This window comes from Doryrhamphus excisus, chromosome 13, assembly GCF_030265055.1.
Source record: "Doryrhamphus excisus isolate RoL2022-K1 chromosome 13, RoL_Dexc_1.0, whole genome shotgun sequence".
Lineage (NCBI taxonomy): Eukaryota > Metazoa > Chordata > Actinopteri > Syngnathiformes > Syngnathidae > Doryrhamphus > Doryrhamphus excisus.
In genome coordinates this window covers 2,447,091-2,461,934 of record NC_080478.1, presented here as the reverse complement: position 1 = coordinate 2,461,934, position 14,844 = coordinate 2,447,091, and the positions used below count along the sequence as shown (strand labels likewise).

At 49.9% G+C, this 14,844-nt stretch overlaps 1 protein-coding gene across 6 annotated transcripts in view; it reads right to left on the bottom strand.

Annotated features, from left to right (window-relative positions):
• Nucleotides 1-82: 82 nt before the first annotated feature.
• Nucleotides 83-14,844, bottom strand: part of syne2b (spectrin repeat containing, nuclear envelope 2b) — an 84,048-nt gene continuing 69,286 nt past the window's right edge. For all 6 annotated transcript variants that reach the window (XM_058091314.1, XM_058091318.1, XM_058091319.1 and 3 more), the window contains 17 exons: nt 13,791-13,949; nt 13,114-13,280; nt 8,690-8,852; nt 7,054-7,241; nt 6,820-6,970; nt 6,406-6,588; nt 5,260-5,397; nt 4,989-5,183; nt 4,646-4,910; nt 4,154-4,257; nt 3,950-4,082; nt 3,659-3,870; nt 2,950-3,150; nt 2,746-2,874; nt 2,264-2,455; nt 2,104-2,153; nt 83-649 (listed from right to left, as the gene is read on the bottom strand). In XM_058091314.1, the coding sequence (XP_057947297.1) occupies nt 451-649; nt 2,104-2,153; nt 2,264-2,455; nt 2,746-2,874; nt 2,950-3,150; nt 3,659-3,870; nt 3,950-4,082; nt 4,154-4,257; nt 4,646-4,910; nt 4,989-5,183; nt 5,260-5,397; nt 6,406-6,588; nt 6,820-6,970; nt 7,054-7,241; nt 8,690-8,852; nt 13,114-13,280; nt 13,791-13,949 (2,829 nt within the window). In that variant the 3' untranslated portion in view covers nt 83-450. The remainder of the gene's footprint in view (nt 650-2,103; nt 2,154-2,263; nt 2,456-2,745; nt 2,875-2,949; nt 3,151-3,658; nt 3,871-3,949; nt 4,083-4,153; nt 4,258-4,645; nt 4,911-4,988; nt 5,184-5,259; nt 5,398-6,405; nt 6,589-6,819; nt 6,971-7,053; nt 7,242-8,689; nt 8,853-13,113; nt 13,281-13,790; nt 13,950-14,844) is intronic.

Sequence of the window (14,844 nt, the reverse complement as noted above, 5' to 3'; positions counted from 1 at the left end):
CACTAGAGGGCACAAATGCTAACGCTAGTAGCACATCATAAACAACGCATCAAAAATAGGCAATACATGTAACGAAGTAGAGTCACACAAATTCATGTACCTTTTATTTTGTTCTTTTGTTCTTTGATGCTAGCTAGATAGCCTTTCTTCTAGCCGGCGCAGCTCAAAACGAAGCTAACATGCTAGCTTGATGAGCCAAAGGAAATAAATCATGCTTGATCGGACACAAACACAGCAAATTGTTTCTCCGGATGTAGCCGTCCACATTGCAGACGTGATGCTAAAATAGGACTGGTCCTCCTGTACGACATTCATCAGCTTCAGCTTGGCTTTCCGTGGATCACAAAAAGGATTTTTGTACAAAATAACATCTAGCTAGTAAAAATAGTCTTTATGGCTTTTCACCAATCAATAAATAACATCTCCACACACACACACACACACACACACTCATGTTGGTGGGGGCCCGTTGGTGTACCTCAGCATGGGGTAGAAGGAGCGGGCAAAGTTGTTGCTGAGGGTGCAGCTGTACTCGTCCTCCGACGGCGGCACCAAGCACGCCAACGCCAGCAGCAGCAGCAGCAGCAGCTGTAGCGGGAACGCCGCCCGCAGGACGCGGGACAGGAGGGGGCGGCGAGGGGGTGCCTCCCTGGACCAGCACAAGGGGGACACGAGCTTGTAAGGACACGGACACAAGTATTGGGACTGCAACAGGAAGTGAAGTCTTTGCCCTCTTCTGGGAAGACTTGGTGTTCCTGTTGAGTCCAAAGCTTTTCCAGCCAGGTCCAAATACGGAAAAAAACATTCAAGGGGAACTCGTGGGGAACTTGTGCTCCTTTTCCACGCTTTCTATGGAGTTGTGGACTCCTATAGAGCAGCGACACACACTAACCCGCATACAAAGATTTCTAGAGCTTCCAGAATCTGCACCCAGCTGTACTGTTTTCATTTATTCTGCCCACGATCCCGCCTCCAGACACGCCCTCTACGCTGTGAGACATCCAAAACTTGTTAAACCATCTATTCTATGTATCTATCATCTATTTATTATCCACATTATTATTATTATTATTATTATTTATTATTATACGGGAGCCAGGCAACGACATTTTGTTGGCAATCTCACTGCTGTGTTATTGTGCTATGACAATAAAGGCCGTCCATCCATCATCCATCCATCATCCATCCATCCATCATCCATCCATCATCCATCCATCCATCATCCATCCATCATCCATCCATCCATCCATCATCCATCCATCCATCATCCATCCATCCATCCATCCATCATCCATCATCCATCATCCATCCACCCATCCATCATCCATCCACCATCCATCCATCCATCATCCATCCATCATCCATCCATCATCCATCCATCCATCATCCATCCATCCATCCATCATCCATCCATCATCCATCAATCCATCCATCCATCCATCCATCCACCATCCATCCATCCATCCATCCATCATCCATCATCCATCATCCATCATCCATCATCCATCCATCCATCCATCCATCATCCATCCATCCATCATCCATCCATCATCCATCCATCCATCCATCCATCCATCCATCCACCCATCCACCCATCCATCATCCATCCATCATCCATCCATCCATCCATCCATCCATCCATCATCCATCCATCCATCATCCATCCATCCATCATCCATCCATCCATCCATCCATCATCCATCCATCCATCATCCATCCATCCATCATCCATCCATCCATCCATCATCCATCCATCCATCCATCCATCATCCATCCATCATCCATCCATCCATCATCCATCCATCCATCCATCATCCATCCATCCATCCATCCATCATCCATCCATCCATCCATCCATCCATCATCCATCCATCCACCCATCCACGCATCCATCATCCATCCATCATCCATCCATCATCCATCCATCCATCCATCCATCATCCATCATCCATCCAGCCATCATCCATCCATCATCCATCATCCATCCATCATCCACCCATCCATCATCCATCCATCCATCCATATTTTACCAGGAGAATATGTATACATTTGTAGGTCGTAAAAGTAAAAAAACCGTAATACCGTAGTAATACTTTGACATACCGTCTTCTAGCGAGCGTCTGTCCTTGGTCTGCTGGATCATCCTGGTCCTCCTGAAGCACAAACACACGTGGTCACGTCGGTGAGGAAGAAGGGGAATCCTTCCAGGCCACTCCCCCATCAGCCCCAGCATTGACCCACACGTCCCATCACGTTCCCTCACCAGATGTTGCTGCACGGCGTCCTGGAGCATGTGGGCGTGTCTCAGGAGGAGACGCAGCTTGTTGCCGATGACGTGGACCTTCTCCTTGGCCTCCACACTGTCCTCCTCTTCGGCCTCCAGGAGGAGCTGTGTGGCGATGGCATGCAGCGACGACACCTCCGGCTGGCGGCCGCGCATCTCCTCCTGGAGGGCCTGTGGGGGGGGGGGCAGTGAGTGGGGGTCCGAGATGCTGCACCAAGATCTTAAGGCTGTGTCTCCATGTGGTCTTTGGAGTTCATACTTTGGCAGGACCCGGATGTTGCACTCCAATGGTGAGTTCACTGCCCCGATGGCCAAATGCTAACAAGTACTACCAAGTACACCAAGAGTACTAACAGAAGTACTCCATTTGAGGTACAACATGAGGGACTTTGGAGGTAGTACTTCCTTGCCTCCGTCTCCAAAGTTGTTAAGTGCGTTCTACGGTGCGTTTATGGTCTCACCACAAGCGTGTCCCGTTGTTCCATCAGGACGGCGTGGGACTTCCCGTGTTGTCTTCGCTCGATGTCGCTCAGTTTGTTCTGGACCTGAGCCAACCACGCCAGCAGGCAACGCAGCGTCTCGTGGAACTCCTGAACAAGCAGAGGCGGGTCAGAGGCGGTGATGTCATCACGGCTGGCTGATCACGAATGGCGGCGCTCCATCACCTGACACTGCATGAGCGCGGCGTGCAGTGTGGCCTCCCAGCGCTCCAGAGCCCCGCACGCCCGCGTCCAGCCCCGGTTGGCCGAGCTCAGCCGCGCCCTCAGCTCTCGCAGCTCGGCGCTGTCGGCCCGCAGGAAGTGACGACTGCTCAGGTTGACGGACATCAGCAACCGCTTGTAGCTGCCGAACGTCTTCTGCATCTCCTGCAACACAAAGGCGGCCTCAGCAGGACTTTTATGATCCTAATAACTAGGTTGGAAAGGTACGCAATAAGAGGATTAGTTCTGAACCGGGTCAAAAGCCATCTGGCTGACAGGAAGCAAGACGTAAAGCGAGGAGGACACACATCTCCAAGCTCATATATTACATACGGAGTTCCCCAGGGGTCAATACTGGGACCAAAACTGTTCAACTTGTACAAATAAAAGCATTAGCATTAGCATTAGCATTAGCATTAGCATTAGCATCGGTTTGAACAAGGTGGCTGCAGCACCACCTAGTGGCCTGGCATGCATATCACACGTTTGCAACCACTCCAGTTAACCCCGCCCCTTCCTGGTACTGTTGGGGTGCCAAGTGTCCATCAGTGCACTCAACATGTTGAGTTCAGTGCACTCATCATGTTGAGTGCAGCATCCTGGTACCGACAGTGCACTGCATTCTGCGTACTTAGCGACGTACAAGAGGTCATAGGTCGTGATGTTGATCTACCTTGAGCGTCCTAATGTTGCGTTCAAAGTCCTTGACGCCGGTGGACGGCGTGATGTTCTGCAGCTTCTCCAGCTCGGGAAGCACGGTGTCCAGCCAGGAAGTGACATGCTTGAGGTCGGCGTGGAGGCGGTGCCACTGCTGCAGGTTCTGCTTGAGGTCCGCCTCCTTGCTCACCTTCTGGGCCTGGAGGACCTCCCAGCGCTCCATCACACCTGCGCCAACGCACGCATACACGACGGCGTGGTAAAGATCGCATGGATGTCTTCAACGGTCCTCAACGTGCACGTCTACCTGTGCACGTGTGTTTGTGGGCGGTGCTGCTCGTCAGACCGGAAACGTCCACTTCCTCCTCGACGTCGTTGAGGATCAGCTTGACTCTCTTGACGTTGTCGATGCTGCCGCTGCACTCGGACATCAGTTTCACCTGAAGAAACCACAAGAGCAGCAGGGGGTCATCTTCCACCCGATGCAAGACCCCCCCTGGTGCTTCCTTACGTAGCCCTGCTGGTGGAAGGAAGTGGGCGCGGCGTGCGGCGGGAGGGACGCCGCTTCTCCGGGGTCGGGCTGGTGCCAGCTTGGGGCGCCGCAAACAGACTTCACTGTGGAGAAACGTCACATGAGAACCTTTTCCAGATGTCTCCTAAGTGCAGATTCTGGAAGACGTATCCATCCATTTGTTGGGGGTTGGGGGAATCTGGGTGACATGTTCTACAGGGGCACGCTAAGCCCCGCCCTCAACAACCAAACCATGGCGTATCACTGAAACGTATCTGGGATGCTTTACGGTGGAAACGCTGGACCACAATGAAGCTAAGGTTCCTACTTGGAGGAACTGAGGTTTTGGTCGTCATTGTTGCTAGGAGACAGGATTCGTGTGAGGATATAGTCATGAAGTAGGCCGCCGCCCCCCCCCCCCTCGCTACGTTGGCTGCCCAGACCATGAAGTGGGCAGAGTCAGACTAGCAAGGCCGCCAACATCCGTGTTACCTGACAGGGCGCTGAAGAAGGTGGCGTCCTCGTCGTCCTCGTGTGATGAAGACCCCCCCACGTCCACCGTGTGGTCCCACTCCAGCGGGATGGAGTCCACGCTGACGGGGGTCTCTCTCCCCGAATGCTCCGGAGGCGGCGCCAGGAGATGACACATGGTCTGACGTCCGTTCCCGTCTTTCCTGAAGGTGTCCCTCCAAGAGGCGGCGCTGCTGGGCTCGGGCGAGTTCTCCAGATCAGACAGCTCCCTCTCCTCCTCAAGCACCTTCCAGGTGAAGAAGCCGGAGTCTGAGAAAGACAAGTCTGGAACGACACCGTGCTCGGCCGCGGGGAGGCCACGTACCGGGCGTCTGTGGACCAGGCGGTGGTGGAAGCGGGCCACGCGTCCAAACACTTCCTGGCAGTACGAGTGGAGCTCCTCCAGTTCGTCCTCGATCAGCACGGCGTCCAGAGGAGCGCTTTTCTGGATCAGGTTCTCCCCAAACACGATGAGGGCGTCAATCTTGTTGGTGTTGAGCGTGATCTCCTGCTGGAACGCCTGCACGCCGACAGACAACAACGCTGAGTTCAAGTCGCAGCAAGACCACGGTGGAGACCAACGGAGGCGGACGCACGTCCAGCTGCCTCATCTTGTCCTCGATGTCGCTCTCGGAGAAGTGCTCCACGTTGGTGAGCTGGAGGTCCATCTCCGTCAGCCAGACCAGGATCCCCTCACGAGTTCCCTCAAAGTCTTCTCTCTGAGATGTGAAGTGCTGACCAGAACAGGAAAACATTCATTCATTCATTTTCTACCGCTTATCCTCACCAGGGTGGCGGGGGTGCTGGAGCCTATCCCAGATGTCTTGGGTCCACCCTGGACTGGTGGCCAGCCAATCCCAGGGCACATATAGACAAACAACCATTCACACTCACATTCATACCTATGGACAATTTGGAGTGGCTAATTAACCTAGCATGTTTTTGGAATGTGGGAGGAAACCGGAATACCCGGAGAAAAGCCACGCATGCACGGGGAGAACATGCAAACTCCACACAGAGATGGCCCAGGGCGGGATTGAACCCGGGTCTCCTAGCTGTCAGGTCTGCGTGCTAACCACTAGACCGCCGTGCAGCCCAACAGGAAAAACAATGGAGGAAAAACCAGGAAACATTAGCCACATTAGCATGTAGCCACCATCAACGTCAACAAACAATACAAGCAGTTGATGTTTGCTAAATACCAGTCATGGTGTGCTATATATATCACTATATTGATGGTTGCTATGGTAACCATTATGGCATTGGATGCTCATATCACCCAGTACTTCGCTACGGGACAAAAAATTAAAAAAAAAAACAACTTAAACTATATTAGGAAAGCAGGAAGTGAACAAATGTAAGAGTTACTGATTGTAAAAGTACCAGATGGAGGGGTAGGATTTAATAAGCTTTGCTTCTTCCTACTCCTGTGGAACTGGGAACTGATTATGGGATGCACTCAATTGGAATCTGATGCATGTTCAAATGAAATCAAACCATTAGCATTAGCATTAGCATTACTATTAGCATTAGCATTAGCATAAATGTGGAAATGATGATGGTGTGACTTATCCCTGGCTGCTATTATGCTCAGCTTTCTGGGAGTGATTACGGAATGTCGGATAGCGGCGCTCCAGTAAAGGTCAGCATCCTCTTACGTTACAACATCGGAGCAACACAAACACGCTCCATCTGCTCCGTGGAAGCTTCCTACCAACGTGAGGCACCCCCAGCAGTCTCACCTTCAGCCTGCGCAGCACGGCCCCCACCCGCCTCTGCAGGCCGTCCCACCGCCGGTTGCCCTCGGCCACCATGAGGCGGAGTTTGCTGGCCGCATCCGTGCGGTTTTCCCGGGCCAGGCGGCGGTACAGTTTGTTGACCAGCTCCAGCTGAGTCAGGCGCTCGTGGACCTGCCGCTGGAAGGCCTGAGGCCAAGGGAGGAGGACAATGAGGAGCTGCTGGGTTGGTTTCGCTTGCAGGCTTGCTGGACTAGTAGATGGACTTGGGACAGCAGTACTGCCAAAATCACAGTACGCAGTGTACACAGTATACTTATTGAAGTGTACTGAAGTATTCCATTTAAGGCACAACAAGTAGCATTTGTTCAAACAGGAAACATCTAAACGTCCTTGCAGATGTCTCAGCAGACTGCTCACCTCAAACTTCTTCAGCTCCTCCTTGGCGCTGGTGTAGAGGACATCAGCCGAGTCGGGATTGGCTGCCGTCAGCTCGGCCGCCTTCAGCCATTCCTCAAAGCGAGCGTAGTCATCCAGAAACTTGCACCAGAGACGCCACGTCTCCTCAATCCTGGCCGGGAACACCGCCGTGAAGACATCACGTGACCGACACGTAGCTGGTAGATGTTGCGGTGAGAAGGTTCTGAAGCTCACCTGATCCTCCTCTCCATGGACATGGCGCAGATGTTCCTCCAGCGGCGGTCCAGGCTGCGGGTGGTCTGCAGGATGGAGTCATTCTCCGAATCGCTGCCGCAGGCATCGGCATCGTGTAGCAAGACATCGCACAGCGTCAACACCGACGCCACGCTCTCCGTGTGCTGCTCAATGTCCCGCTGAAGGTCCTGAAGGCCAGAGGACACCATCGCAATTCAAATCAAGGAAGTAGAACTGCAATTACAGGAAGTTACACCAAATAGGTTTGGTGTATTCCGGAATCAGGAATCAGGAATCATGCTTGAAGTGTATTCCATGGATGACTGCTTTACACAATCCCGAGAAATATTCTCTCCGACGTGTCCTGGGTGCCCTGAACACCTCACCGGGGAGGCGTCCGGGAGGCATAGGTTAATTGGGTACTCCGGTTTCCTCCCACATTCCAAAAACATGCTAGGTTAATTAGCCACTCCAAATTGTCCATAGGTATGAATGTGAGTGTGAATGGTTGTTTGTCTATATGTGCCCTGGGATTGGCTGGCCACCAGTCCAGGGTGTACCCCGCCTCTCGGCCCAAGACAGCTGGGATAGGCTCCAGCACCCCCGCCACCCTGGCGAGGATAAGCGGTAGAGAATGAATGAATGAATGAATGAATGAATGAATGAATGAATGAATGAATGAATGAATGAATGAATGAATGAATGAATGAATGAATGAAGGAAGGAAGGAAGGAAGGAAGGAAGGAAGGAAGGAAGGAAGGAAGGAAGGAAGGAAGGAAGGAAGGAAGGAAGGAAGGAATGAATGAATGAATGAATGAATGAATGAATGAATGAATGAATGAATGAATGAATGAATGAATGAATGAATGAAGGAAGGAAGGAAGGAAGGAAGGAAGGAAGGAAGGAAGGAAGGAAGGAAGGAAGGAAGGAAGGAAGGAAGGAAGGAAGGAAGGAAGGAAGGAATGAATGAATGAATGAATGAATGAATGAAGGAATGAAGGAAGGAAGGAAGGAAGGAAGGAAGGAAGGAAGGAAGGAAGGAAGGAAGGAAGGAAGGAAGGAAGGACCAGCCTGGCTTACGTTAGAATTTCATGACAATGCTGTCAATCATGTCCAGTGATGTTTTTTCCTGTTCACCAACCAGGTAGGATTTTGTTCCACTAAAAAACACAACAATCCCCCCCCACCCCCCGCCAGCAACCCTCTGCGCCGGCACACTCTTTACCTCCAGTTGGTTGCCGTGGTGACAGCAAGGAGCTTAAAGAGCTCATCCGTGCGGGAATCATTTCATCCGTACCTCATCCACTAATGGAGACACCTGCAGCCTTTTGGAAGTCTACTCATCCCTCTTGTCAGCTTCACTCATCTTTTCCGTCTCCTCCTCATCATTCCGGCCCGTCCGCTTCCCTAACTTTCCATAAACACCCCCTGACCACCGACTTGTTGTTATGGCGTACCACCGAGCCCACGTCTGTTAGGTTAGCATGGAAATGTCCTCCATGTTCGGACTTAGCAACACTAGACCTGGCTTTGAGATGGGGGGGGGTTGTTTATTCCTGTCAGCAGCTTGTTGTCACGGCAACAACCTCCCTGATGTTTGAGGGACAGCTTTTTAAACAAAGCAGGAAGCGCTCACCTGCTGCTGGGCCAGCTTCCTCTGGATCTCGTCCCCGTGGCAGACGTGGTAGACCGGCGGCTGGGACAGCTCGGCCTCCACGCGGGACAACCACGTGCGAAGGTTGCTCATGTTCTTGTCCAGCTGCTGCACCGTCACCAAGGTCTCCTTCAGCTTCCTCACCCTTCATGCAGGACAAGAAGGAAAGGCATGTCATGGCTGTGCTGCTCATTGCATAGCGTACTTCCTGTCAAACATATGCAGCACTTCCTGAAATGCTGCCTTTTCATCTGCATTCAAGAGCAGCGTTCCTTTTGCCATCACTTTTTGCGCTGCTCTGTTTGAATTTAAGAAACATGTCGGCTGTCAGAACGAAGGCTCTGCATCTCGTGTGTAGTTTTTTTATCTTCTATAAAAACTATAAATATGGAATTTAGGTGAGCAACTTTCTTCTGTTGCCTTTTACGTTGCTACCACTCTGGAATGAATCCATCCTGGCTGGTTGGTGCTCATGGGCTCACCGTGTTCATTCATCTTCCCATTCAGGCGCTGAGGCACTCCGTTAGCAAGCGTCTTCTTCCCTCCTCATTTCTACAACGTTACCTTGCATCGCTTCTCAGGCTCCACGTTTACGCTGTGTGTATGCGAGTGGCCCAGCCTCCCCCCTGGAGACAAAGCGGCTGACAAGAGGTCTCACACTGTTCACCGTTGTTCTATGAAGCGTCTCGGTGCACAGAGTGAACTCTCTTCCTGCCTGTTTGGATGCGACACGCAAGGAAAACTGACGATATATAAATATTTTGGTTTATTGTTTGATTGATTTATTTATCATGATGCAGTGTTTCTTCTCAACGACATATCTTGTCATCTTTTAATCCAACAAAATTCATTCACCATTCCGGGTGAACACACTTATGGCCTCAAACGCTAAGCAAGTACCCAAGTACACAAATTGAGACATTATTGAGTATTTGTTTGTTTTCAGACCCGACCAGTCAAGCGGCAGCAGGATTATACATTTCATTATACAATGAAGTTTTCCATCATTTTTATCATCCGTGGATTCTTTAAAGACACAAAACCATCAAATGTAACAACAAGTACACATGGCTAGTACGTGTGTGATGCTAGTCCGAGTCCTGCAGGCATCAACAACATACATGACAGCCTCCACACAACACGCCTGCCGTCCAAAGCCACCACGCCGTTTACATGGGGACACGCACGCACACACACACACACACACACACACACGCACACACACACGCCGAAGAGACGCAGGGTTAAATCTGATCTAAGTGTGTCGGCTTGCACCAACAAAGCCAGGCCCATCCCCCCCCCCCCCCCCCCCCCCCCCATTCAAGCCTGCGGTCCATCCCTCCTCTTTGGCTGAAACAAGAAGCTGGCTAGCTCCTCTATGCTAACAGCTCGTACTGTCGTATGTGCGAGCGTCATGGTTTCTTGGGATGCGGATGAGAGGTACTCACAGGGTGGCGAGGAGAGGACTCCATGGCGACCGCTCATCATCGGATCACTAGAACCCCTCCAACACACACACACACACACACACACACACACCTCCTCCTCCTCCTCCTCTTCCTCTAAACAACCGGATGACAACTCGCAGCAGACAACTCGAGATCTCCTGGAGAACCTTACATCCTCTAACAAGCTAATGATGACCACCACCACCCAAAGTGGGGGCTGGGGGTCATTTTGTGGTCTGTGGCAGAAAATGGAAAAATCTGAAGTACAAGGTATATTATATTAAAGTCAAAATATGAACCACAAAAAGGCTTCATTTTTACGAGGTTAGGAAAAATTATGTCATTTTAGTAGCATAAGGATGAAATATTCAAGAAAATTGAATTCAAAAAGATGAATTTTAAAGCTATAATATTACTATTATTGTAAAACTGAAATAAATATAAAAAACAACAAAAATGGGTGAGAAAAGAGCAAAGTTCAAAGTCCATACAAATAATATGTTTTTCATATTTCTATACAGGAATGTATATGACAAAGCTGAAATTGAAGTGAAATATAAACAACTTCTAAGCAGTGGCGAGCTACATGGTGGGGCACGCCCCCCCCCACCCCCACCGGCCACACACCAGCCACCCTAGTGGCCACCCCCACAGCCCCAACGCGGCCCTGTGGTGCCGAACACGAAGTGGCCAAGCAGAGGGGAGCCGCATACAGAACACCTGAAATACATCAAACACTACATGCAATGAGTCCCTCAAACAGTAATACAAAATCTAACTCCCCCCGAAGGCATCACCGTTATTATTCCAACTTCAAGAAGACAACATACGTCCAAAAGGACAGAAAAGCTGGCAGTCCCGCACCATAAAGACGCCAAACACAAGCAGCCAGTTCATGCTAAAGCTGGTCCAGATCTTCTTGGGATTACAGGTGCTTTTACTGCTGCTGGATTTAGATCAGTGGAACATTCCGGTCACACGGAGCAGCTGTCAGAAGGAGACGTCCATCTGCTATGAGTGTCCATTGACAGCATCACGCCATCACCAGCGACACCGAAGCTGAGGCGCACACAGTGAGGAGGTAGGAAAGCTGCGCCGCGCCATGGTGGACCTCGACAACACAAACCATCACAACGGTTCCCTCAGCAATGGGCCACCTGTCCGACTTGGTTCACTTTGGGGGTCAACGTCTTAGCATTTAGGCAAGTCAAATAATAAAAAAGAATTTGGATTCTTCTGCTGGGTTTTGGTCCTGAACATCAACAACAACCTGATGATGTGGAAAAGCTTCCAGATGAGTAGAAGCAGCTGGTGGAGACCCAACTCACGTTTATCTACTTAGAAGGCTTTAACCCTTTCAGCAGAGTCCCACACAATGAGCTTCATTCCCACAATGCATCTGTTCTCCGACCTACAGGTGGAAGAGCTCACCGTGTTTGACCCCTTCATGTCACGACACTCATAATTTCATAATCATATGCATAACGTTCACACAGGCACTTTGAATGCTACTTGAGTGTGGCTACCTTTTAGCCCCGCGTTTGACTTTTGGGCTTTGCTTGTTAGCTAATGCAACAGAAATGCTAACAATGCTAACAATGTGATAACATACAAACATTGTTTGCTTCAATACACTAAAGTGCTAAATCTCAATGTGATTTACAAAATGCTAAAATGCTAAAGCTAGCACTTGGCAAGATAGTACCATAGAGTACCAGGAGGGTACCATAGTTCCAACCATAGTTCCATAGTGATTTTACACCATACTATGTAAATGTATGAAACAGTTAGCATGCTAATGCAAAGTATCAAAAGTGCAGTTCTGTCATTTTTTTCTAGCATGCTAGCACCGTAGCTTCATTTGTTGTCTTCCTACGATATACATTCTAAAAGTCCCCTATTTTGTGATATACTGGACCATAGCATCCAGAATCATTCCATGATCCGGATCAGTCTCTGATCATCTGTAGACCCTGTTGGAAACTTGTCCAGCATTTTAGATGTTTCCATGTGCTCTGACCAATGTTTTTGGTGGAGTTATATGCACAAATGCAAAAACTGGTCGTATCTCGCAATGTTGCTGTCCAACATTTGCAGCACTTCTTGAAATGCTGGCTTTTCACTTGTATTCAAGAGCAGCGTTCCTTTTGCAGTAACTTGTTGTGCTGCTGTTTCAATTTAACTAACGACTGTTGACTGTCAGAACAAAGGTTCTGCATCTCATCTCAAAAATTCCTGGAGACGCTGATCCGGATCACCCCCCCAAAATAATCACTTCTTCCATATCCCATTTAGGAAAATTCCTGAAAATGCCATCCAAATGCATTCAGAATTTTATTTATAAAGTTATTTGAACCACAAACAAACACGGGCAAAACCATAAGATAATAAATCATGTCTGCCTTCCTAGGATGTGGGAGCCATGAAAAAGCAGTTTATGGAAATGCTGCTGATGCGTATTAATGCTGGCTTGCTCTTCCCAGAAGCTTCTATGGTGCTCAAAATGTGACATCTGCACATTCCAGCATGGTGCTCGTGGTCCTGCGCCTCATTAACAGGCTTTGTTATGCAGGTCAGTCCCAGACGAGGGGGGGGGGGGTTGCTGGGGGTAAACACCCCCCATTGTTGAAAGCAGCAGTGCCAAGCTGATGGTGGTATTTTAACGTAAACATCATATACAGTATCTGGCCTAGTTACACAGTGTACTACGCATGCCCCCCCCCCACCCCGGGTTGGCAGTGCACTATTACAGCAGGGTGCAATACTTGCGTCAGTACACTTCAATAAATACTTGTATGTGTACTTGTACTGGCAATGTAGTGCTGTAGTGCCTTCTTTGTTTCCCTGTGAAGTGCACTGCGTTTATGCACTTAAAATTGTAAGTATGCAAGTCAAATGGGACACAGCCTTGGCCTTCATCATCCATCATCATCCATCATCATCCTTATCTCCTCCTACCTGGCTTCAATGTGGTCGAAGAGATGCTGCCAGCGGTCGTTGACATCGTTGACCTTGTCGTTGACCTCGCCCTCCTTGGTCTTGTTGCTGGCGCTGATGAGTTGTTCTCCCAGCTGCTTCAAATGGCTTTTGTTCTCGCTGAACAGGTTGATTTCCTCCATGCAGTCCTGAAGGAGGACAAGGTGAAAGGACGATGGGACGGACAAGCGAGGCTAGCTCACCGTTAGCTTCATGCGGCTGAGTGAACGTTACGGTTATCATAACATCACTGAGGGCGTAGCTAGCTTGACACGAGTCTCATGTTGGGGCGTAACAGGAAATGGACACTTGTAGTCCAGGGGCCCGTGCATATTTAAAGCATAAACTATATCAAAGTAGCTAACGCATACTTCAGGGTTTCTGGATGCGACCCTCAGCGGAACAAGTTTGGACCCTGACCTAAGAAATGGCGGACAAAGAGAACTAGATTAGCTCCGCCTCTGCTGGTTCCCCCCCTGACAGCGTGACAAATGGAAGGCCCGAGGACCACGGCTCATAACAAAACCCTGCTGGGGATCGAACACCTGTCGCGTGTTGAACAATCAATTGTCCTGATGTCCCCTGAATGCCACTCAAAGTGCTTTTTCTGTTCTTATTCTTCCTGGGGTGCAGGGAGGGGGTGTGTCTTTTCCTCGTACCTTCTTCAGCTTCTCCACCATCTCCTCGATGTTGAGGTCGGCGGTGTGCGCCACTTGGTTCTGCATGTGGGCGAGCCAATCACAGAGCTCCTTGTTCTTCTCGTTGAAGATGATCCAAGCGTTGAGGCGATCGGCGATCTCTTGCTTACGTAGAGACACCTAGACGTAAGCAAGATTTATTATTATTACTACTAGAACTCTTATCGTTACGTCATCTCTGATACACGTCACCGATACCCGCGTTTCATCTGGTCACCCAGCTTTTTGATTGATTGATTCATGTACTGGTCATGTGACTTGGGTGTGCAAAAGAAGAAAGAAGGAAAAGTGAGTTTGATCACTGCATGCCCCCCCCCCCCGCATTTAAATAGAAAAGCTCATTAGAGCGTCTCCCTCTACGACCATCTGTCCAACCCCCCCGACCCCCCCACTCGGACACACTTGTAAAGTCCACTGGCAGATGCTGGGATCACTCCTTGTTAGCGTCTTGACGATGGCTCACCACAAAGATCTTTCCTGGTGACGATGAGCCACTCCAAACAACATCCACACTTGCTCCGCAAAGGTTCACTGCCCCGCCCACTTACACTTTCAGGGTTTCCTTGGAAACTCAACAGTTGGTCCGACGCAAACTTAAACTTACAAAAACTGAAGCAATTTTAGCTAGCTAGCTACCTAGCTACCTAGCTACTTACCTACATAGCTACCTAGCTACTAACCTACCTAGCTGCCTACCTACCTACCTAGCTGGCTACCGACCTACCAACCTAGCTAGCTAGCAACCTACCTACCTACCTAGCTAGCTAGCAACCTACCTAGCTAGCTGCCTACCTACCTACCTAGCTGGCTACCGACCTACCAACCTAGCTAGCTAGCAACCTACCTACCTACCTAGCTAGCTAGCTAGCAACCTACCAACCTACCTACCTAGCTAGCTAGCAACCTACCTAGCTAGCTGCCTACCTACCTACCTACCTACCTACCTAGCTGGCTACCGACCTACCAACCTAGCTAGCTAGCAACCTACCTACCTACCTAGCTAGCTAGCTAGCAA